The sequence below is a fragment of the Equus asinus genome, chromosome 1 (assembly GCF_041296235.1).
Source record: "Equus asinus isolate D_3611 breed Donkey chromosome 1, EquAss-T2T_v2, whole genome shotgun sequence".
NCBI lineage: Eukaryota > Metazoa > Chordata > Mammalia > Perissodactyla > Equidae > Equus > Equus asinus.
This window is the reverse complement of record NC_091790.1, coordinates 135,368,694-135,392,631: the sequence shown is the minus strand read 5'-3', so window position 1 is coordinate 135,392,631 and position 23,938 is coordinate 135,368,694. Positions and strand designations below refer to the sequence as shown.

At 38.9% G+C, this 23,938-nt stretch overlaps 1 protein-coding gene across 12 annotated transcripts in view; it reads right to left on the bottom strand.

Moving 5' to 3' along the window:
* The window catches only part of AKAP9 (A-kinase anchoring protein 9), a 159,885-nt gene extending 137,377 nt beyond the window's left edge, over positions 1–22,508 (bottom strand). For 11 of the 12 annotated variants that reach the window (XR_011502958.1, XR_011502960.1, XM_070508256.1 and 8 more), the window contains exon 1: positions 22,088–22,508. Coding sequence is in view for 10 of the 12 variants with exons in the window: in XM_070508256.1 (XP_070364357.1) it covers positions 22,088–22,135 (48 nt within the window). In the remaining 2 variants the exon portion in view is untranslated. The remainder of the gene's footprint in view (positions 1–22,087) is intronic. The other variant, XM_070508280.1, reaches the window with a different exon arrangement.
* Between the last annotated feature and the right edge of the window lie 1,430 nt (positions 22,509–23,938).

Genomic DNA, 23,938 nt, shown 5'->3' with positions numbered 1-23,938 from the left:
GTAAATGTTCGTTAAATAAATGAACTACTTAATACCTTGTCATATGCCAAGTTATTTCCTTCATAGATATAAAACTAGGCCAATCGATTACTTCATTGAGTTGTGAGAAATAAATAAGATAAAAGTTAATGTACAATTTTGTAAACCTGACAGTCCTATATATCTCTAAGGAGGTGCTATGGGAACTTCTCCTGTCCTGTATGGGAAAATGCTCTCAACATAAAGTTGGGGTAAAAAGAGGCCAAGACTGCATACAGAGTATGACTCAAGTTGTTTAAAAATATACTGATGCATAGAAACAAAGAATCAACAAACTATTAATAGTGATTACTTGTGAGTTATGAGACTATGGTGATCATTTTCTTCTTTAAAGACCGTCATTGCCTCCCTCTCCCACAGATCTGTAAAGAATATTCACTAATAAATTTATCACAGGTTGATATGTTAATATCACTATTTTTAAAAGGATATAATGCAACTATACATCTAAGAGAAATCACATCCCAAAAAATTAGAAATAAGGCAGAAGCCCAGGAACATGCTGTCCTGGGGCCTGGTCTCTTTCATCAGCCTCTCCTGACATCTTCCCACACCCCATAGGCATAGCTGCCAACAGCGACAGTCATCACACCTCCCTCTGCTTCATTTCACTGTCACCTCAGTTATTGCTAACAATGAACAGTGAGAAGAACAGCACTTTGCCCCAATCTTATCTGGTCTCTGCATATTATGAAGCTTAATCTCATTAAAACTAAATAAATAAAAAATAGCAGTGAACAGTTCACATAAAGGAGAATCAGTAAAACAAGGTCTCTGTGTAAGAGATGCTCTCTCTCTCTCAGCAGCATATATACATGACAGTTTATCATCTGAAGTTTATTTATTGATAAGCCACAGGATACAGACTATTATTCTCTCTGATACACATATGTTTTTGCACAAAATATTCACTTAAAAATAAAAGAAATGGAGCCGGCCCCATGGCCGAGTGGTCAAGTTTGTATGCTCGACTTCAGCAGCCTGGGGTTTGCCAGTTAAGATCCTGGGTGTGGACCTACACACCACTCATCCAGCCATGCTGTTGTGGCATCCTACAGAGAAGAACTAGCATGACTTACAACTAAGATATACAACTACGTACTGGGGCTTTGGGGGGGGGGGGGAAAAGACGAAGATTGGCAACAGACGTTAGCTCACGGCCAATCTTCCTCAACAACAACAACAAAAAACAAACAAAAAATCACTAACAAAACCCCACACACTCTTGAGAGTCTAAAAACTGTCCCTGAGAATGTGTACATTTAAAAAGAGAGAAAGAGAGAAGGAAAGGGGAGGGGGAGGGAAGGAAGGGGCAGGGGAGGGGAGGGGAAGGAAGAGAAGCTACATCTGGTCAGTTCAATGGCCCATCCTATCAAGTATCTAGTGACCATCAACATCTCCAAGGGACATCTGTCAGAGATCATTTATGCAATGAAACCAGATGTATAATAAACATAGAAATATTTGCTTTGGTTCCACTTACTCTTCCTATCCCATTCCCCAACATGGTCACTACTCCCCAAGGACTGAGAAACCATGGAATCACAATCTTTGCACACCTCTAGACCCTTGGCACATGCTATGCATCAGAAGATGGACAAAAGTTAACACAGTAGCAGTTTGTAGTAGTACAAAAAAAAACAACTGGAAACAACCCAAACGTTCATTGATAATGAGAATGGCTACTGAGGTAAATCCCTATAATGGAATACTATGCAGGTATAAACATCTTATACCTAATCTTGAACAAAAAGCAAATCACTAAAGACTGTTTACAACATGATACTATTAATTCCAAAAACAGGAAAGATAATATGTGGATAATAAGATAATTAGATAAGATAACAATAGGTAAAATAATAATAGATAAGAAGATGATAAGATAATTCAGAATTGCAGTTACCTGAGGTGGTGAGGGGATGGGATTAGACTGGGAAAGGTTTCAAATGTATCTGAACATGTATATCTCTTTTTCGATGTAGGTAACACTGGTTTATAGCATTATATAAAGTTCAGGTGTATATCATTATGATTCAAGTTCTGTATACACTACACTGTGTTCACCACTGAAAGTCTAGTTTCCATCTGTCATGATACAAATTCCCCCTTTCTCTCTTTTGCTTTCACCCCACCCCCTTCCCTTTTGATAACCACCAATCTGTTCTATGTGTTCGTTGTTGTTTATCTTCCATCTATGAGTGAAATCACACAGTATTTGTCTTTCTCTAACTTATTTAGCCTAGCATAATACCCTTAAGTCCATCTATGTTGTCACAAACGGCACGATTTCATTCTTTTCTATGGCTGAGTAGTACTCTACTGTATATACCACATCTTCTTTAACCATTCATCCATTGATGGGCACTTCAGTTGTTTCCAAGTCTTGGCTATACTAAATAATGCTGCAATGAATATAGGGATGCATGTATCTTTTCGAATTAGTGTTTTCATATTCTTTGGATAAATACCCAGAAGTGGAATAGCTGGGGCATATGATTTCTATTTTCAATTTTAATTCTCCATACTGTTTTCCAAAGTGGCTGCACCAATATACATTCCCACCAGCAGTGAATGAGAGTTCCCTTCTCTCCACATCCTCTCCAACACTTGTTATTTCTTGTCTTTTTAATAATAGCCATTCTGATGGGCATGAGATGATAGCTAATTGTGCTTTAGATTTGCATTTCCCTAATAATTAGTGATGCTGAAGATATTTTCATGTGCCTATTGGCCATCTGTATATGTTCTTTGGAAAAATGTCCGTTCAGATCCTCTGCCCATTTTTCAATCGGGTTGTTCCGTTTTTTTTGTTGTTGTTGAGCTGTGTGACTTCTTTATATATTGTGGATATTAATCCCTTATTAGATATACGATTTACAGTGTCTTCTCCCAATTGGTGTGGGTTTTTTCATTTTGTTGATGATTTCCTTTGTGGTGCAGAAGCTTTTTAATTTGATGTAGTCCCATTTATTTATTTTTTTCTTTTGTTTCCCTTGCCTGAGACATATTCAAAAGGATATCGCTAAGATTGATGTCAAGGAGCATACTACCTATGTCTTCTAGTTTTATGGTTTCAGCTCACATTTAAAAATGTAAACCATTTTGAGTTAATGTCTGTGTATGGTGTAAGACAGTGGTCTACTTTTACTCTTCTACATGTGGTTATCCAGTTTTCCCAGCACCATTTATTTAGGAGAATTTTTTCCTTCATTTTATGTCCTTGGCTCCTTTGTTGACTATTAGCTGACCATAAATGTGTGGATTTATTTCTAGGCTCTCAATTCTGTTCCACTCATCTGTGTGTCTGTTTTTGTGCCAGTACCATGCTGTTTGATTACAATAGCTCTATAGTATACTTTGAAATCAGGGAGTGTGATACCTCCAGCTTTCTTTTTTTTTCTCAGGATTGCTTGGGCTATCTGGGGTCTTTTGTTGTTCCATATAAATTTTAGGATTCTTTGTTCTACTTTCATGAAAAATGTCACTGGGAATTTGACAGGGATTATACTGAATCTGTAGACTGCTTTAGGTAATATGGACATTTTAACTATGTTAATTATTCTAATCCATGAGCATGGAATATCTTTCTGTTTCTTTGTGTTGTCATCGATTTCTTTTAACAACGTCTTATACTTTTCAGTGTACAGGTCTTTCAACTCCTTGGTCAAAATTTATTCGTATTTTATTCTTTTTGTTGTGATTATCATTGGGATTGTATTCTTGATTTCTCCTTCTGTCAGTTCACTGTTAATGTATAGAAATGCAACTGACTTTTCTATGCTGATTTTGTACACTGCAACTTTACTGTATTCATTTATTTTTTTCTAATAGTTCTTTTGTGGAATCTTTAGGGTTTTCTATATATAACATCAGGTCATCCACAAATAGTGACAGTTTTACTTCTTCCTTTCCAATTGGATAACTTTTATTTCTTTTTCTTACCCATTCGCTCTATGACTTCCAATACTATGCTGAATAAGAGTGGCAAGAGTGGCCATCCTTGTCTTTCAGTTTTCAGTTTTTCACTGTTGAGCATAATGTTAGCTGTGGGTTTGTCAATATATGGCCTTTATTATATTGAGGCACTTTCCTTCTATATCCATTTTATTGAGTCTTTATCATAACTGGATGCTGAATCTTGTCAAATGCTTTCTCTGCAAATATTGAGATGATCATGTGATTTTTATTCTTCATTTTGTTAATGTGGTATATCACAATAACTGTTCCTGGATGCTAAACCATCCTTATATCTCTGGAATAAATCCCACGTGATGGTGGTATATGATCCACTTAATGTATTGCTGTATTTGATTCACTAATATTTTGTTGAGGATTTCTGCATGTACATTCATCAGCAATGTTGGTCTATAATTTTCTTCTTTTGTGTTGTCCTTATCTGGTTTTGCTATCAGGGTTATGTTTGTCTGACAGACTGAGTTACCAAGTATCCCCTCCTCGTCAATATTTTGGAACTGTTTGAGAAGGAGAGGTATTAAGTCTTCTTTGAATGTTTGACAGAATTCAACAGAGAAGCCATCTGGTCCTGGACTTTTGTTTTTTGAGAGGGTTTTGATTATTGTTTCAATATCCTTACTAGTGATCAGTTTAGTCAGATTCTCTATTTCTTCTTTTTCTTTTTTTTCCGTGTGAGGAAGATGGGCCTTGAGCTAACATCTGTTGCCAATCGTCCTCTTTTCGCTTGAGGAAGATTGGCTCTGAGCTAACATCTGTGCCAATCTTCCTCTATATTGTATGTGGGATGCCTCCACAGTGTGGCTTGATGAGCAGTGTGGAAGTCTGCACCTGGGATCCGAACCTGCAAAGCCCCGGCCGCTGAAGCAGAGCATGTGAACTTAACCACTACACCAATGAGCCAGCCCCCTCTCTATTTCTTCTTGATTCAGTTTTGGAAGGTTGACAATTCTAAGAATTTATCCATTTCTCCCAGTTTATCCAATTTGTTGGTGTATAGCTTTTCACAGTATTCTCTTACAATCCTTTGTATTTCTGTGGTATCCACTGTCATTTCTTCTCTTTCATGTCTAATTTTATTTATCTGAGCCTTTTATCTCTCTTTTTTTAGTAAATCTGTCCAGCTAAAAGTTTGTCAATTTTGCTTATCTTTTCAAAGAGCCAGCTCTCAGCTTCACTGCTCTTTTCTATTGTCTTTTTAGTCTCCATTTCATTTATTTCCACTCTGATTTTTATTATTTCTTTTCTTCTACTGACTTTGGGCTTCTCTGTTCCTTTTCTAGTCCCCTTAGGTGTAATATTAGGTTGTTTATTTGAGATTTTTCTTGTTTCTTGAGGTAGAGCTCTATTGCTATAAACGTCCCTCCGAGTACTGTTTTTGTTGCATCCCATAAATGTTGGCATGTTATGTTTTCATTTCCATTTGTCTCTAGGTATTTATTTCTCCATTGATCCAATAGTTGTTCAGTAACATGTTGTTTAGTGTCCACATATTCGTGACTTTGCTTGATTTCTTCTTGTAGTTGATTTCTAGTTTTACACCACTGTGGTCAGAAAACATGGCTGATATGATTTCAATCTTCTTAAATTTATTGAGACTTGTTTTGTTTCCCAAGATACAGTCTTTCTTTGAGAATGTTCTATGTGCACTTGCAGAAGAATATATATTCTGCTGCTTTGAGATGGAATGTTCTGTATATATCTATTAAGTCCATCTGGTCCAATGTTTCATTTAAGGCTGATGTTTCCTTGTTGACTTCTTGTCTGGATAATCTATTCAATGATGTAAGTAGGATATTAAACTCCCCTACTATTATTGTGTTGCTGTCAATTTCTTCCTTTAGGTTTGTTAACAGTTGCTTTGTATACTTTGGTGCTCCTACTTTAGGAGTATATATATTAATAAATGCTATGCCTTCTTGATGGTTTGTTGCCTTTATCACTATTTAATGACCATCTTTGTCTCTTGTCAGTCTTTTTTGGCTTGAGCTCTATTTTGTCTGATATAAGTATGGCTACACCTACTTTCTTTTGGTTGCCATTTACTTCCATCCCTTCACTTTGAGCCTATGTTTGTCTTCAGAGCTGAGATGGGTTTCCTGGAGGGAACATATTGTTGGGTCTTGTTTTTTAATCTATCCAGCCAGTTGGTGTCTTTTGATTGGTGAATTCAATCCATTTACAGTTAGGGTGATTACTTACATAAGGATTTAATAGCGCCATTTTTATCTTTTGTTTTCTGGTTGCTCCATATTTCCATAGTTTCTTTTTCCTTGTGTTTCTGTCTGCCATTTTAGTTTGGTGGTTTTCTGCAATGTGTTTCTCCTCTTTTTTTGTTCCATGTCTCTGCTCTAAATTGTTGTTTTGAGGTTACCAGGAGGTTTGTATAAAAGGTCTCATAGATAAGACAGTCGTTTTTCTGCTGATAGCATCTTATCTTCATTTCCCTATGCAAGTTCCATCCTTTTCCTCTTCTCCTTCTGTTTTTGTTCTCACAAATGATCTCTTTTTGCATTCTGAGTTCATTACAAAATTGAAGTAGTTACAGTTTTTTTAAGACTTCCTTTCTCTTTAGTCTTTATAATTGTTTACCAATTCTGATAAAGAGCTGTAATTTTCTGATTCTATCTATTTATCACCTTGCTCAAAGCTTTGTATACCTCTGCCTTTGCATTTCAGGAGAGCCCCTTTCAACATTACTTGTAAGTCAGGTCTAGTGATGATGAACCCCTTCAGCTTTTGTTTGCCTGGGAAAGCCTTTCTTTCTCCTTCATATTTGAAAGATAACTTTGCTAGATAAAGTGACAGAGTATTCTTGGCTGAACATTTTTATCTTTCAATATTTTGAATATATCGTTTCACTACTCCTGGCCATTTCTGATGAGAAATCTGCTGATAGCCTAATGAAGTTTCCCTTGTAGGTTACCGGGGTTTTTTCCCCTGGCTGTCTTTAAGATTTTACTTTTATTTTTTTTTCCTTTTTCTCCCCAAAGTCCCCCGGTACATAGTTGTATATTCTTCGTTGTGGGTCCTACTAGTTGTGGCATGTGGGACGCCGCCTCAGTGTGGTTTGATGAGCAGTGCCATATCCGCGCCCAGGATTCGAACCAACGAAACACTGGGCCGCCTGCAGCGGAGCGCGCGAACTTAACCACTCAGCCACAGGGCCAGCCCATCACCTGGCTGTCTTTAATAGTCTTTCTTTGTCATTGACTGGACAGTTTTATTACCAGTGTGTCCTGTAGAAGGTCTTTTTACACTGAGATAATTGGGTGTTCTACTAGCTTCATGGATTTGTATATCCAGTTCTTTCCCCAGTTTGGGAAGCTCTCAGCTACTATTTCTCTAAATAAGCTCTCTGTTCCCTTCTCTCTCTCTCTTCTCATTCTGGGATACTCATTATCTTAAGCTGTCCTTTCTAATGGATTCAGATAATTCTCATAGATTTTCTACATTTTTAAAAAATTTCAGTTCTCTCTCCACTTCTACATGCATCATTTCTAGGTTTTTATCTTCAAGTTTACAATTAATTCTCTCTTCCATATGGTCTCTCTACCTCTAATGCTTTCTAATGCATTCTTCATCTCCAGAATTTCTGTTTGGTTCTTTTTTAGAGTTTCAGTCTCTTCAATAAAGTAGTCCTTCTGTTCACTGATTTTATTCCTGAGCTCATTGACTTGCCTTTCTGAGTTCACTTGTAGCTCTTTGAGTTTCTTCATGAAAGCTATTTTGAATTCTTTATCAGTTAGATCATAATCTTCCATGACTTTATGTTTGGCTTATAAAGAACTATTTTCTTTTTGTGATGCTGTGTTACCGAGGCTTTCTGAGGTCCTTGCTGAGTTATTCCTCTGTGGTACATTTGTTGTAGCAAACACTTTTCTTATTTTGGTATAGCTTTGTTTGTTTGGGTTTAAAGATTTTATTTTTCCTTTTTCTTCACAAAGCACCCCTGGTACACAGTTGTATATTTTCAGTTGTGGGTCCTTCTAGTTGTGGCATGTGGGATGCCGCCTCAGCATGGCTTGATGAGTGGTGCCATGTCTGCGCTCAGGATCTGAATCACTGAAACCCTGGGCCGCCGAAGCAGAGCACGCGAACTTAACCACTCAGCTATGGGGCCAGCCCCATGGTATAGCTTTGTTTGTTTGGATTTGACCTTTCCAACCATTTGGAGACTAGAGGCTTTTTTTTTTTTGAGGAATATTAGCTCTGAGGTAACATCTGCTGCCAATCCTCCTCTTTTTGCTAAGGAAGACTGGCCCTGAGGTAACATCTGTGCCCATCTTCCTCTTCTTTATATGTGGGACAGCTGCCACAGCATGGCTTGACAAGCTGTGTGTAGGTCCGCATCCAGGATCCGAAATGGCAAACCCTGGAGCACTGAAGCACACTGTGTGAACTTAACCGCTGCACCAGCAGGCCGGCCCCTAGAGGCCTTTATTTTGCTTTTCAGTAGGTGGCGCTACAGTCCTAATTTTTGGTTTCTCTTATCTGAGCAGCCTCTCACTATATTTGATGGTTAGCACTTTCTACTCCCCCACTGCCTCTATTTGGGGTGTCACTGGTATCCTTGTTGTTGTTGCCTGTGCCTCTGGGGGTCACTGATGCCTTGCTGTTGCCAGTGTCACTGCAGTCACTGGCTTTGCTGCCAGGGGTATATGAATGGTCAATACCTCCACTGCATCTAGAATCACCTGGGTTGAAAGTGCCACCATGGTGGCAGGGGGAGGGAAAGGAAGGGAGGGAGCCAGGTTTGCGGGGCACTGCCTCTGCTGTTGCCTGTTACCTTGTGGGTGCAGGCATTGCTACAGCTGAGATGTCAGAGTTGCGCGTACAGCTCCGCTGCTGCTACTAGGCTCTGAGCTACAGCCAGGGGCCCAGGATCATGGGGCTCTACCTCCACTGCTGTTCTGCTTCCCATGGTCACAGGTGCTGCCATGGCTGGCTGGACACAGTCACCTGTGAGCCTCTGCTGCTGGCCACTGGGTTCTCTGGGGCTGGGGGTGGCTGGCTCAGCTGCCACAACCAGGGGTCCAGGGTCCTGGGCACTGCCTTCACTGTTCCCTTGTTTCACCTCTTCTATGTGCTCCAATCCATCTAACTTTTGTACGTACTGGTGTGTTATCTCTCTGGCATCCTGATGTGTTGGGCAATGTAGCCTTTGTTGGGTTATGGATGTTTTACTTGCTGAATACTGAAGGAGAGAGACAAAGGGATCCTCTCATGCCTCCGTGAAGATCCAAATGTGTATATTTCTTAAGCTGGGTGATAGGTATAAAGGTAGTTTTTAAAATAATTTATCTTACCTATACATTTTATACATATTCTTTTGTAGGTGAAATATAGTTAAGTATTTTTTAAGTATGCAGAACCTCCTTCTAAGGAAATCGGCCAGTGCTCACAGTTCCTATTATCCATGACACCCCATCTCTCCTTCCACCCTAGTTTGACCAAAAAAGAGGCAAGTTATTTAGATTCTTCTCTTGAATTAGAAAACAAGGAGGTAGGGAAGATGTCCAGAAAGATAACAGAGGTGAGATGCATTTTATATGAAGGGTTCTAAAATCAGTACATGACACAATAATCATATAAGCTTACAAATATCCCTAAAGTCACCTAAAACGTACAATTTACATGATCAACCTACTAGTCCTGTTGCAGACTGAAATACTTTTCTCTGTATGCAACACAGCCAGTTTTCCTTCTAACATTAAAGCACTCCTACTTATTCAGTTCCACACTAAGTAAAGTAGCTGGCTTATAAGAGTTCATGATGTACACTCACTCAGTGTTGCAGACTTACACAAAATGGCTATGTCAGTGGGTCCCAAACTTTACCATACATTGAAGACCTATAAAAAACAGCGAGTCCTGGATTCCATTCCAGATTTTCTGATTTGGGGATGGAGTGTGACCTAGGCTCTGAAATTGTTTAAAGCTTCCCAGATGTTTCTAATGCGCAGCAAAGTTTAGGAAACCCTAGGGTAGATGCTTACTCTATGAATAGATTTGCTTCCACTATTGAAATAATTTTTCTCTCTCCTTTATTTATTTTTTAAGAGTATATAATGGGAAACAACTCCACTGAATAGAACACATTTGGGGACTGATTCTATAAATTTTGGTCATGTGCAAACTGATGTACAGGCAAAAGAAGCTGATCTGCAAAGAGAGGAGAATCAGATATTGTGAAAGGGAGATAAGAGATGATGGAGAGAACGGCATTGGTTCCAAATGGCTTGTCAGTTTCCCATGAGGCCCAACTATACTTCTCTTACCTTCTTTTGAAATCTATCTTTACGATAACCCTCTATTTTCTCTCCTTCACTTAACTTAATCTCAGTGTTTTGGGAATAAAAAAGCTCTTCTAAAATCAAGATGTTTACATTTAGTTATTTTAATCAAGTCAATATTTTATATTTAAAGAAAAAACAGGATTTTATTGCTTCATCTGTACAGCAATAACGTATAACTGCCACCTGGTGGCAGCATACCTACCTGAATAAAGAATATATTTTGGAAACGAAGAACCTCCTCAGAGGTTAAACATGCCAAATATATATTCTTAAGAGTTTTCTGCTACTTTTAGGATAAAATCCATACTACTTTAAATGACACACATGGCTCCTCATCATCTGATCCCAGCCTCTTTCTCTAATGTAATTTTCTACTATACAACTTAATTCTCTATGCTCCAGCATGAAGAGGAGGAGGAGGATGGTGGCTAACACTTCTTGAAAACTTTTTATAATCTGACAACGTTCTAAGTGCTTTATACGTATTAGCTGAATCCTCACAACCCCAAGGCAGGTACTAACATTGTTCTCATTTTCCAGATGGGGAATGGGAGGTACAGGGAGGTTAAGTAGCTTGCTTAGAGTCACAAAGCTAATAAGTAAGTGGCAAAACCAAGATTTAATATCACATGGTCTGGTCTAGTCCAAATTCATAACCACTACAGTTACACTGCTTTTTCACAACAAAATCTTTGAAAAAGTAGTTAGCATTCACCATCCTTTCCTGAAACCCATTCATTCTTCATTCCATGAGCAATCTGATTCTACATTTGCCTTTCTGACCAACCATTGCTAAAGCTAAAGGTCACTTTTCAAGTCTCCATCACACTTGATTTCTCGTTTTGACAACTCCTCCTCACTTGAAACTCTGTCTCCCCTCAGTTTCTAAGACATCAGCATCTCCTAGCTTTGTGAAGAGTTTGTGTTTCAGTCTCCTCTGCAGATACTTTGCCTGCCTTTTAAACACGGGCGCTTCCACAGGATTCAACTCTCAGTCTGCATTCCACTCAGTCTTCTTCATGAGTGAACTCCCCATTCCCAGAGTGTCGGCTAGTATCTTTAAACCAAATATTTATCTCTAGCATGGGCTTCTGTCTTAAGCTCCAGACTCATAGTCAATTTTACATGGGACTACCCCTCTAGGATGTCCTATAGGTACCTCTGACTCAATGTATCCAAAATAAAACTTATCTTCATCTTAGTCAAATATTTATTTCCCTCTAAATATGCCCACATTTCCTATCTCAAAGACCCATTTCACTCAAACCCTCCTTTTCCCCCAAATTTGTCCATATTCCCTATCTTAGATACTAGCACCTGTATCCTTTCAGTTGCTCAAGTCAGAAAACTGGAGTCATCTGTTAAGTCTGCTTGGGATGTTGCAACAAAATACCACAGACTGGGTGGTGTATAAACAACACAATTTGTTTCTCACAGTTCTGCAAGCTGGAAGTCCAAGATCAGGGTGCCAGCAGATGTGGTGTCTGGTGAGAACCCACTTTCTAGTTCACAGATGGCCATCTTTTCCCTATAAATCCTAACATGGTGGAAGGGGAAAAAGAGCTCTCTTTTATAAGGACACTAATCTCATTCATGAGGGTCCTTCCCTCAAGATCTAATCACCTCCCAAAGGCCCTACCTCCTAATACCATCACCTTGGGGATCAGGATTTCAACATACAAATTTTGGGGGGAGACAAACATTGAGACCATAGCATCTCTCTTACCCTTTACAACCAACTGCCAAGACCTCTCAAACCTACCTCCTAAACACTGATCAAGGATCTACGAGCCAGTGTAGGGTTGACGTTAAGAACACAATCTCTTAGGTCACACAGATTGGGTTTGACTGAATCCTTGGTCTGCCATTATGATTTTGTGCAAATTACTTCACCTCTTCAGTTTTCTCACCTATAAAATAGGGATAGCAACAATATTCACAGTTCTCAGAATGGTTATAAGGATTAAAAGAAAAAATAAATGTAAAACCCTTAGCATAATGCCTAGCATTAGAAAGTGCTCAGGGGCTGGCCCCATGGCCAAGTGGTTAAGTTCACATGCTCTGCTTTGGCAGCCCAGGGTTTCGACAGTTCGGATCCTGGGTGTGGACATGGCACCGCTCAGCAAGTCCTGCTGAGGAGGCATCCCACATGCCACAACTAGAAGGACTCACAACTAAAAAATATACAACTATGTACCGGGGGGCTTTGGGGAGAAAAAGGAAAAATAAAATCTTAAAAAAAAAAAAAAAGAAAGTGCTGGGGCTGGCCCCGTGGCCGAGTGGTTAAGTTCGCGCGCTCCGCTGCAGGCGGCCCAGTGTTTCGTTGGTTCGAATCCTGGGCGCGGACATGGCACTGCTCATCAGACCACGCTGAGGCAGCGTCCCACATGCCACAACGAAATATACAACTATGTACCGGGGGGCTTTGAGGAGAAAAAGGAAAAAAATAAAAAAATTAAAAAAAAAAAAAAAAAAGAAAGTGCTGAAAAACTGGTAGCTATTATTATTATGGAATTCATACTCTTCTTTCTTCCATTCACTGTCAACCTTCCCATTGTCCAAGTGAGAGACAATGAGGCAGAAAGAGAAGTGGGGATAAATCAAGAAATATTTAGAAGGTACAATCAGCAGAATGTGGTGATTGCTTGGATCAGAAAGGTAAAGGGGAGTGAGGTAATGTGGGCCTCATTTTATTGGGTACTGGTGTTAGAATGGGAAGAAAAGGCTAAGTGTGAGACAAGTTTTGAATTAAAAAAAACAATAAGATTGGGTTATAAGTATGCAGGATACAGGCAAATAATCAGAGAATAATCCAAAAGATTTTACTTTTCAACTTAGACAGTTTCTGATTAGGTAGAAACTACTGGGCCTCAAAAATATGATGGCACATGAGATAGAAAAGAGAAAACCAGAATATTAAAAAATTTAAAATCCAAATTCTAGAGGGAAAGACTATAGACTCCTCTGTCATAAGATTAAAACCATGAGACCTATTAAATTTACTTATATTGTATTTCATTCTTTGAATTTTTAAAAAATAACTATTGCTACCAATTTAAACAAAATTCCTAATTATTATCTTCTCTTTTTCTCAAACTCTATTAACAAAACTTGCTATTTATTGAAGTGGAAAAGTGGGAGTTCTCTTGTTAAAAGGAAGTAGAATAGAATGCTCCAACTTGTATTTTCATTACAAAAGGAACTTATGCAAAATAAAAATTAAACATTAGCTTGGCAAATACAAAAAATTTTACATGAAAATTATTTCAAATATTTTTAAGTTGTCTATGACTAGAAAATAGTTTCTATAACTTTCAGCCAAAACTCATTATTTCATATATAAACTCCCAGGCGATATTTGCTAATGCAGTTTTTACACATTTATAATACCTTTGCCCTTTAGAGCATCTACTTATTTATTTCACTTAAGAAATCGACACATATATACAGTCAACAGACCATAAATGAGATCACTGTGCCAAGCCCATCACAATCTCCTGCACCTCCCTCATACACTTTCATGCATTAAATTTGATTACTGATAAATATGGAGAATATTTTTAGTTGTAACTGATCCCCATCCCTATCTTCTCTGGGGAAACAATAAGGCACTATCAATTTGAATAAAAGTGAGGCACTAGAGGAATACCTATGGCCTAATCACAGAGCTCACAATGAATGATCCTTAGTAAACGAGGAATTTTGTAGTGTGTTCAGTATCAAGAAATAGAAGGAAAGAGATTCTAGACTTTATATACTGTTTGTTTTCAGAGATTTGTAAACCAGAGAACCTACTTAATCAATACAATTTATAAATTCAAATTTTTATGGATTAGGATTTTGAAAAGTAAAATTTAGTGCAGTTCTTATTAATCAAAGTAATAACTTCAGGGACTTTAAGAAAATGATCTCTTAGGGGCTGGCCCAGTGGCATAGTGGTTAAGTGCTCTGCTTCTGTGGCCCGGGGTTCATCTGCTTGGCTCCTAGGAGCAGATCTATGCATCACTTATCAAGCCATACTGTGGCAGGCGTCCCACATATCAAGTAGAGGAAGATAGGCACAGATGTTAGCTCAGGGTAAATCTTCCTCAGCAAAAAGAGGAGGATTGGTGGCGGATGTTAGCTCAGGGATAATCTTCCTCAAAAAAAAAAAAAAAGAAAAAGAAAAAAAGAAATGATCTCTTAAAAGGAAGAAAATGTCAGACTTATAGAGAAATGTTTAGACCACATAAAAATCTCAGTGAATAGCAAACCACAATAAGAATCATAACCCTGATGGCAACTGAAAACAAACACTACACTGTTCATGAACAAAAAGGATACAGGAATTTTTTATGTTACAAAAGTATCTACAGATTTAAATAAATAACCTAGGCAAAACTACTTCTAGAACAAAGATAAGCTTTTGAATAGCATTAAATCCACGTGCAAATCAATCAAAGCTTTATGTAGCATACCTAGATGAGCATTAAGTAGCCTAAGTTATATCTTGCTGACCACTACCACAAAAACACAAAAGTAAAAGGGGAGTCAACATGACAACAAAAATATCTTACACTAGTAAAATACCTGTACAGATCTATTGTGTTCACATGTGAAAATGACAGGCCTTTTTGTTACTGAAGAAGACAAGGTTATTTTCTTCTCACAGTGAAAATGAATTGGTAATGATCAAGCCAAAAACCCAACAGGTGCCTCTCAGACCAACTGCATGTACTTGTAAAACAGTTGGCCATGGAATGGAATGACTCACTGGCCCACACAGAAACCAAACTTTAGCATCATGCTCTAATCAACTTACTAAGAATCTATTATCCAAAGGAAGCAACAGTCTAAATATTGGCAGAAACCTAGAAGGCCTAAAAAAACCAAGAGGAAAGATAATCTCACTGGAGATGTGTGTCTCTCTGTCTGCCCCTTTCTTGCACCTGCCTGAGCGCACATGTTCTCACTCTTTCTGTATACAGAAAATATATATATTATGTAAATATAATAATAAAAATATTGCACAAAGGAAGTTGATAGCAATCCAATTAAAACACGGGCAAAGGACTTGAATAGACATTTCTCCAAAGAAGAGACACAAATGGCGGACAAGTACATGAAAAGATGTTCAACATCCTTAGTCATTAGGAAATTATAAATCAAAACCACAATGAGATACCACTTTCTGCCCACTAGAATGGCTATAATAAAGAAAAGGGAAAACAACAAGTGTTGGTGAGGATATGGGGCAACTGGAACCTCCTACACTGCCAGTGGGAATGTAAAATGGTACAGCCACTATGGAAAACAGTTTGGCAGTTCCTCAAAAAACACAGAATTACTATACGATCCAGTAATTCCCCTTATAGATATATACTCAAGAGAAATGAAAATAGGTTCTCAAATACTTGGATACAAACGCTCATAGCAGCACAAACAGAAGGACCTACAAGTAGAATATACAACTATGCACTTGGGGACTTTGGGGAGAAGAAGAAGAAGAAAAAATGGAAGATTGGCAACAGATGTTAGCTCAGGTGCCAATCTTAAAAAAAAAAAAAAAAACAAATGTTCATAGCAGTAGTATTCACAACAGCCAAAAGGTGAAAACATCTCAAATCCCCATCAATGAATGAATAAACAAAATGTGGGGTGTGTGTGTATATATATATATATATACACAATAGAATATTATTTAGCCATAAAAGGGAAGGGAGTACTGATATATATATATACAACAACATGGATGACCCTCATAAACATTATAGTAAGTGAAAAAAATCAGACACTAAGGGTCAAATATTATATGATTCCATTTACATGAAATATCTGGAATAGGTAAACCCATAGAAACAGAAAGCAGATCAGCGGTTGCTAGAAGCTTGGCGGAGGAGGGAATGAAGAGTATCTATCTGCTTAAGGGGTACAGGGTTTTATTCTGGAATGCTAAAAATGTTTTGGAACTAGATAGAAGCAGTAGTAGCACAACAATGTGTATGTACTAGACGCCAGTGAATTGTTCATTTTACGACAGTTAATCTCTGTTACGTGAACTTCTCCTCAATTAAAAAAAATCACAGTTTTACGTCTAGCACCAGAAAAACTTAAAAAGCTCTTAATCATTATCTCACTTATTCTTCAAAACATCTCTTGAGATTCATGTATTGTGACATATTATTTCCACAGACAATAAGGCCTCAGAATTTGTGACTAAATAAATGCTTGCTAAGTAAAAGTCCATAGCTGCAATCGTAGGCAGTCAAAAATGTCAGTTGAACAGATAAGCCAAATGTCTCCAAAGTCCTAGTGCCTTTTCTGGTACACCAAACAGCAGTATTACAAATTCATAGACACACACCAGATACGAAAAACCTTTATATATAAACTTTTAAAAATTCTGAAGCTTTTCCAAATTAAAGTTTTTAAAGAGATGCTAATCAATGAAAAAAGATGCCTGGTTTCAATTTTACTGGAATCCTACTGACAAATAAATATAAATAATGTTCCTTATCATTTAATGTCTAACATCTTACGTGGAGAACTTTTCCTAGCTTCCCTATTAGATGAAATCCACTTACATTTCAATAATCAGTAGCCTATAATAGAGAAATATTTCACAGACATAGTTTAGCTCTTAGTAGAAATTTTGTAATATATAAAAATGAAGTGTTTTTGTTTGAAAATAACTTTAGCCCCAATCTTGTCATATTCTAGTCACTTGGCTATATCCTGTCTTTTTCACTTCCTTTTTTCCATGTGCTCATTCAACTTTCAGTTTGGGTCACCACAGACCTCCCTGCTCAGACCCCCTTCTTTCACTGGATCTTACGGCTCTTTTATCCTATCACTTCCTATCCCTATTCCTGCCATTCTTTATTCACCTTAGAAACCTTTTAAACTATACACTTCAAGAAGCCTGTTCTGCCCATTCTTTCCTCCACAGTAGCAGTCTTCAAACTCATAATCTAAAAATCATGTTTTGTTTTGCTTTGTTTTTAACAAAGCCTGAAGGTTATGAATTAGTTTTATGTCACAGATAATGCACCACAACTGCAATAAATGTTGATGAAAGCATCAAACTGCTGTAACCACTTGGAAAGCTAAGTTTTGAGACTTATAAGAATAAAAAACTAGAAAGTTTAAAAGAAACAGGGATGGAGAGCAACTGTCTTAGTGGTGAAGCAGTGTATCTGAAATATGCAAAGAACAACTTTACACCATGACCGTCTATCAGAGTGGAAACGGCAATTGAAAAGCTCTGCTATCAATACCCTAATATTCAGCTTGAAGAGAGCACTGTCCTTTTTGCATACCATTGGCACTATTTTTCAAACTGAAAATGCTCATTAAACAATTAAAAATCACATAATTACTATTTACTGAATGCAACAGACAAAAGTATAATAATTATTCAACAAATAATGCCAATTACATAAAATGCTGAATAGTTGGTGGAAAACCTTGGTTTTACTGAATTCTGCTACATTAGTAGAATGTTAAAAAGTATACCTAATGTGAATTTACAGGAGTAATAATTTTATACTAAATACACAACTGTCCTCTAATATTTTTCGGGTGGGGGAGGAGATTAGCCCTGAGCTAACATCTGTGCCAATCTTCCTCTATTTTGCATGTGGGATGCTGCCACAGCACGGCTGATAAGTGGTGTGTAGGTCTACATCCAGGCTCCAAACTGGTGAACCCCAGGCCACTGAAGCAGAGCACACAAACTTAGCCACTACGCAATCAGGCTGGTCCGAAATGTCCTCTAATTTTGTTCACTAATATTACAATACTTTCTTTATATAATATTGTAAATAATTTTACTTGGTAAAAAATGAAGTCATTTAAAGTAGAGTTTGAATAGTTTGGTTCAATACAAGGACAATCTATGTAGTGCCATCCCTGTCAGCACCTTGTAAATGGGGTTAGCCCAGCTCTGAAAATATTTACTTAATAATGCAGTCATGTCTCACATCTTCATGGGTCAAGCTTCTTGTTATATCAACACTGAGAAAGTAGCTGAGCACCCAACAGCAAACCAATAAACCAACAAGTAGCAGAAAAAAAGCCCATTCACCAGGCTCCACGGGCCCTTGATTTTTACAAACCATTCTATCAAACTCAGTAACTGGGTTCTCTTGTCACAGCAAAATCCAAAACAGCAAGTTAGGAGAAGAGGAAGATGAGAAGGAGCAAGGCAAGATGAGCACATCCATGGCAATGAGCGCTGGCAGCAAAGAAAAATGATAAGAACTACAGAAACAGAAAGGATATCTATAAAGGTCTAATAATACAGAATCCCAAGGATATAATACCAGCAGCACTGGAATAAGAATTACAGTTCCAGGACTTCACTAAAGTGAGGGCTCTTAGGAAACCTAGTTACTCTGTGTCTCATTTTCTTGTTCTGGATAATGATTATATAATATAACATGTCGCCTTCAAACTATATCTGACAAACTTTTATTGTTTTTAAAAACGGCATTGAAACATTTTTTACTGATCATAAGAGAAGTATATCGTACATAATTTGGAAAATACTGAAAATGTAAAGGAAATTAAAACTACCTATAACCCACCACCCAGAGACAATCTTCATTTACACCTTGGTGCAGTTTTTTTTCAGGTGTCTTCATCTATAAATATGTACGTATATTTTTTGGCAACATTTTTATTAACCTGGCATTATCTGTGGACATTTTCTCAACTCAAAAGTCTTTGTAGAATCATTTTAATGGCTACATATACCAAAATTTATTCTCCTATCAGTCAGCCCTGGGCTAGTCGCAGGTTCGTTTCCTGGTCAGGGAACACAGCACCCATCTGTCGGCTGTTATACTGTGGAGGCTGCGTGTTGTTGCCGTGATGCTGAAATCTAGTGCCATCAGTATTTCAAAAACCAGCACGGTTATCCATAATGGACAGGTTTCAGTGGAGTTTCTCGACTAAGACAGATGAAGAAGGACCTGGCCACCCACTTCCAAAAAAATTGGCCATGAAAACCCTATGAATAGCAGCAGACCATTGTCTGATATAGCACTGGGAGATAAGAGGATGGTGCAAAAAGACTAGGCAGGGTTCCACTCTGCCATACACAGACTTGCTAGGAGTCGGAATCCACTTGAGGGCACTAACAACAACAAATTCTCCTATCATTGCAGTTTGGTTGGTATAAAACATTTTATAAAGCACATTATACTGCATACATGACAAGTCATCAAAAAAGTGATCATTTATAAGGTCTAGATACAGAAAGGAAATTTTTCAATTACCAAACACCAAGAAAAAATTTTAAAAATTGTAGTTTGTAAAACTAGATTAGCAAATACAATACTTAACTCCAATGAACAAACAAGACATTTAGAGAACCATGTACCTGTATAAGTTTGGAAATGATCATTTTAAGTGATTTCTGATGCCAGCGATAAGAGAATTCCAGTTAAGAGAATTCTGGATTACTGTTATTAAATTCAACATGCTAGTAAAGTAGCAACCATTAATGACCCATAGTCATTCTGCTGATTCATTCCTTAAGCAAATATTTATTGAATTTCTACTACTGAACAGGCATTATACTAGGCTGCATTAATATCAAGAACTTTCTTTGTAAAACAGTCTTAAATATTAGGCAGCAGCATTTAACACATTTTAACAAATGAAAATATTCACCCAAAATCTTACTGTACCTCCTCTCTCAGTGTCTCTCTCTCTCACTCAACTGTGAGCATCTAGAGAACAGAGACTGTCACCATCTCTATATTTCCAACTCTTGGCGTAAAACAGGAGTTCAACACAGGTTTGCTGAATGACTTTACATTTACAATCCAAAGTTTTTAAGTCCTAATCTAAAAGCACACGTTTATACAAATGAAATAACGTATACACTATTTTTGCTGATGCTGTTTTCACTCTATTTTCCCTGTTCCTATCAGTCTTCATATTTTTAATGGCTGCATAATATTCCATCACACTTATATGATATAGTTTAGAAAATGATCCTCTTAATATTGTCTTTGAAGGTTGCTTCCAGTGTTTTTATATTGTATAGCTAATGCTCCAGCAAACATGCCTTACAAGTCTCACAGATTTATTTCTGACTGGAAAAATTGGGTTCAACTCTGAAAGATAATCTTCTACAATAAAAGTGAATGTCAAAAGAAAAAGATTTTTACTCCATAGGCAGAATTTTGAAAGACAAAAAACACTAGGATTCTTTTCTGCCAAATCTAAGCAATTCAAATAAATTCTGTAACTATTATGAAATTTTTTATTCAAAGTAAACTATGTTTTGTAGGACTGTCTTACATATACCTAGAGAAGATGTTTCTGGGGGCAGGCAGTAAAAATCCTGAGGGAACAGACAAACAAAACGTCTAATTAGAACTTCAATGCTTTTGGAAGGAGGCGCACTTTACCTCCACTTTCTTGGATTCACAGAGCTTGCTCAGACCCTCAGCTTGCAGAAATGCAAGCAACTTTGGGGCTCTGAAGATGCCTTGATTTCCCCTTCTCTCCATTTATAGATTCTAAAGTAATAATCTACCTGGTAACATACAAGCACTTAAGCTTTGACCTTAGATAAAAGGAGCTTATGGGAAAGCCAGCTCTATTTTATAAACTTGAAGCTGGTTTACATACGTACTCATTTAAGAAATTTGTGTTGACCATCTACTACTGCATCACTGCAGCATGGCCCTTCAGTGATTACTGAAATCACGAACCCGCTCTCCTTATTTGTTTGTTTGTTTATTTGGAGGGAAGGGAAGGAAAGGAAGACAGAAAAAAGTTAACTATATTATAATTTAATTGTTGTCTAAGTACGATTGCTAACAACCACCCCTAATAAGACAGATTATAATCTATAAGAGGTAACTTCATTATAGGGAAGAAGGGGCCTTTGAGGCCAGCCAAAAGATATGCTCAAATATGTAATTGTTAAAAGAAATATGCTATTTAATTTATATTTCGTCTATATCAAATTCTTCATGAAGCCCAGTGAAAAATACCTAATGCAGAATTTCCTATCATTTGCTTTACAGGTTTTTTCATACACACACACATAAAATAAAGACTCACCGAGACATATGTAACAATTGAATTACTAAAAGCACGAATTCTATAGGTGTTTCTTGGCAACAGGGAAGCTTTCGCCCCCAGAGGTTCCATTCACAGACTGAACAACATTCCACACAATACAAAAGCGCATGCCATGACAAAGACCTCCGAACACAAACATACAAAACCACACTTCTAAAAATGCCCCTAAAGCGAAGTTCACAGCTGGCACTTGTGGCACACTCAAGCCACAGTGCCACAGCTGAAGCAGCTGTCACAGGCCAATCACACACCCAAGAGTGCCAGCTTGCCACCTAAGAAAGCCAAGCTGATGAGCGTACAAATCCTCTACCGAAGAAAGGAAAGCCCCAAATCCCCACCCTGAAAAGCACAATGCCTGCACTACCCAGAAAACTCTCTTAATAAGTGAAAGGTTGGAGACTTAAAAGCAATAAATACCAGCTTATAGCAAAACAATAAAACAGGGGTTTTGTTTGGGCATTCACGAGAAAGGAACCACACCACCCAATCATCACGGAAGTATCATCTGCTAGATAGTAACACCAGGCTTTTTCAACTGGAAAAGGAAAAAGGAGGGCGACGGGAAAATGCAGCCCTGCGGCTCCTCCCTCCGAGGCAGCGCCCGGGAGTGCTGCGGTCTCCGCTTCCAGGCCCCCTCCCGCCCCTTCCCAGCCACCGCCTCCCGCCGCGGGCCCGCAGCCTCCGGCCCTTACCTTCGCTTTGCCGGCCTCCAGCTTCTTCTGTCTCTCCTCGTCCTCCATGGCCTCTGCGGAGAAGGCTAGGGAAGACAGGGAGGGAGTCGAGGGTAGAAAGGAAAGGTCGATTCAGAAGGAGGTGAGCCTGCAAGCTCGGCGGCCCAGGGAGCAGGGCCGAGCCCGGCGCTCCCCCTGCGCGGAGTGGAACCAGTCTCTGCGCTCACTGGCTGACCGTCCTCGGCCACACGGGCAGCGCCGTCACCGCCGCCGCCGCCATCTTCGTCTCCACGTAAACACACGGCGGGGCACGAGTTGGCGGGCGGGGGGGACGGGGGCGTCGGTCCGCGCAGGCGCCGCGAGCCCCGCCGCGCCGGGCAGGTGCGTCTGCGGCTCCGCCCGGCCCTGCGCGCCGCGGCGGGGGCGACCCCGGGCAGGCCTCGGAGCCTGCTCCACAGGCGCAAAGCTGGCGGGTAGAGCGCCCTTCCCTGGGGACGAACGCTTCCTAGGTGGCGGCCTGGCTGAGAGGGTGGGAGGGAAAGTCTCTGCCACGGGCGCCCCGTCGGATCCCCGCCCACCGTGCAAAGGATTCAGTGGTCGCTTTTAAAACAGTGAGATTTTTCAAATTACCAAAATATCTGTTGCAATTGATGAACGCTAAAAAGCCCCAAAGGAAAAGATTGGCGTGGGGTGGGGGCGGAGGCAGGGAGTGGATGAGGACCTACGGGACGTTAGTCTTTCAACCTAGATTGATTCTTCCACTCGAGGAATTGGGAAAACGTCCAGTTGCTCTTATTATTTCCTTAGCCTGCAAGTCTCTCCCTCTTCCCCTCACTGGCCTGCCCAGTCTCTGGTTCATCCTTCAAGGCCCATCTCACACGCTCCCTTCGAATAGCTTTTCAGATCTCTTTGTTCCCTCCACCGCAGCTGGGAGTATTCTGTCAACTTGTTCCCCTCCCACTCCTCCCTGGAGCTTACCTTTAGCAATGGTGCTCTGAAAGGATCCTGGGCCTGGGAAGCTGGGCTGGGGACAAAGCCAGTATGCACTAACTTTCTAGCCTGAATGACTTTGAACAAGTTATCTGTCCTCCCTGAGCTCATCCGGAAGTTTTGGAAAGATTGTTAACATATGTGTTACTATATGTAACTGCCCCTGGCGTGTGAAAATGTCCTCATTTAATATCAGTTCTATTTATCCTTGTATTTCCTTTATGTCCTCTGCATGATATTTTAATAACTTGTGCACTTCTTAGTTCAGCTTATACTCCCAGCTCCTTGATGGCAGAGACTGTCTTGCTCAAATTGGCATTACTAAAATGACTAGCACAGTGCTTTGCACCCATAAACACGTTGAATTGAATTGAACCATTTTAATAAATTGAGCATTACTCTCCTTTTTTTCATCTTCTCCCTCACATACTTCCTTTCTTCTCCCCACACTCCTACACTCAAATCCATTCCTGGGGTAAGCTACACATTTTAATGTTTCAGGTTGATTACTCAGGTTAATCACGTTTCCCCTTTCTTTTGAGCTAGGTTGGACTGAAAAACTAGCAAGTGTGAACTAAAATAAGCTATGAGTTCAATCGTAGAAGTAGTATTAAGTGAAAATGTGATTAAAAAAGAAAAAGACTAAAGACCTTAGGTCTACCACAAACTGAAGACTAGTTTTAAATAGCCCTGATTTAGAAATTCTTACATTTAAAAATCAATTTTTTTTCCTCCAGCTCCACAATGCATACGTAAGTGTGCCAGCTTGTAACACCCAAGTATGTATTGTTCTGTTATCTTAACTTGAATTGGGAACTGCGTGAGATTAGACACTTTATCATAGGAATAACAGAACTGAGACAATAAAAGGAGAAGAGATGT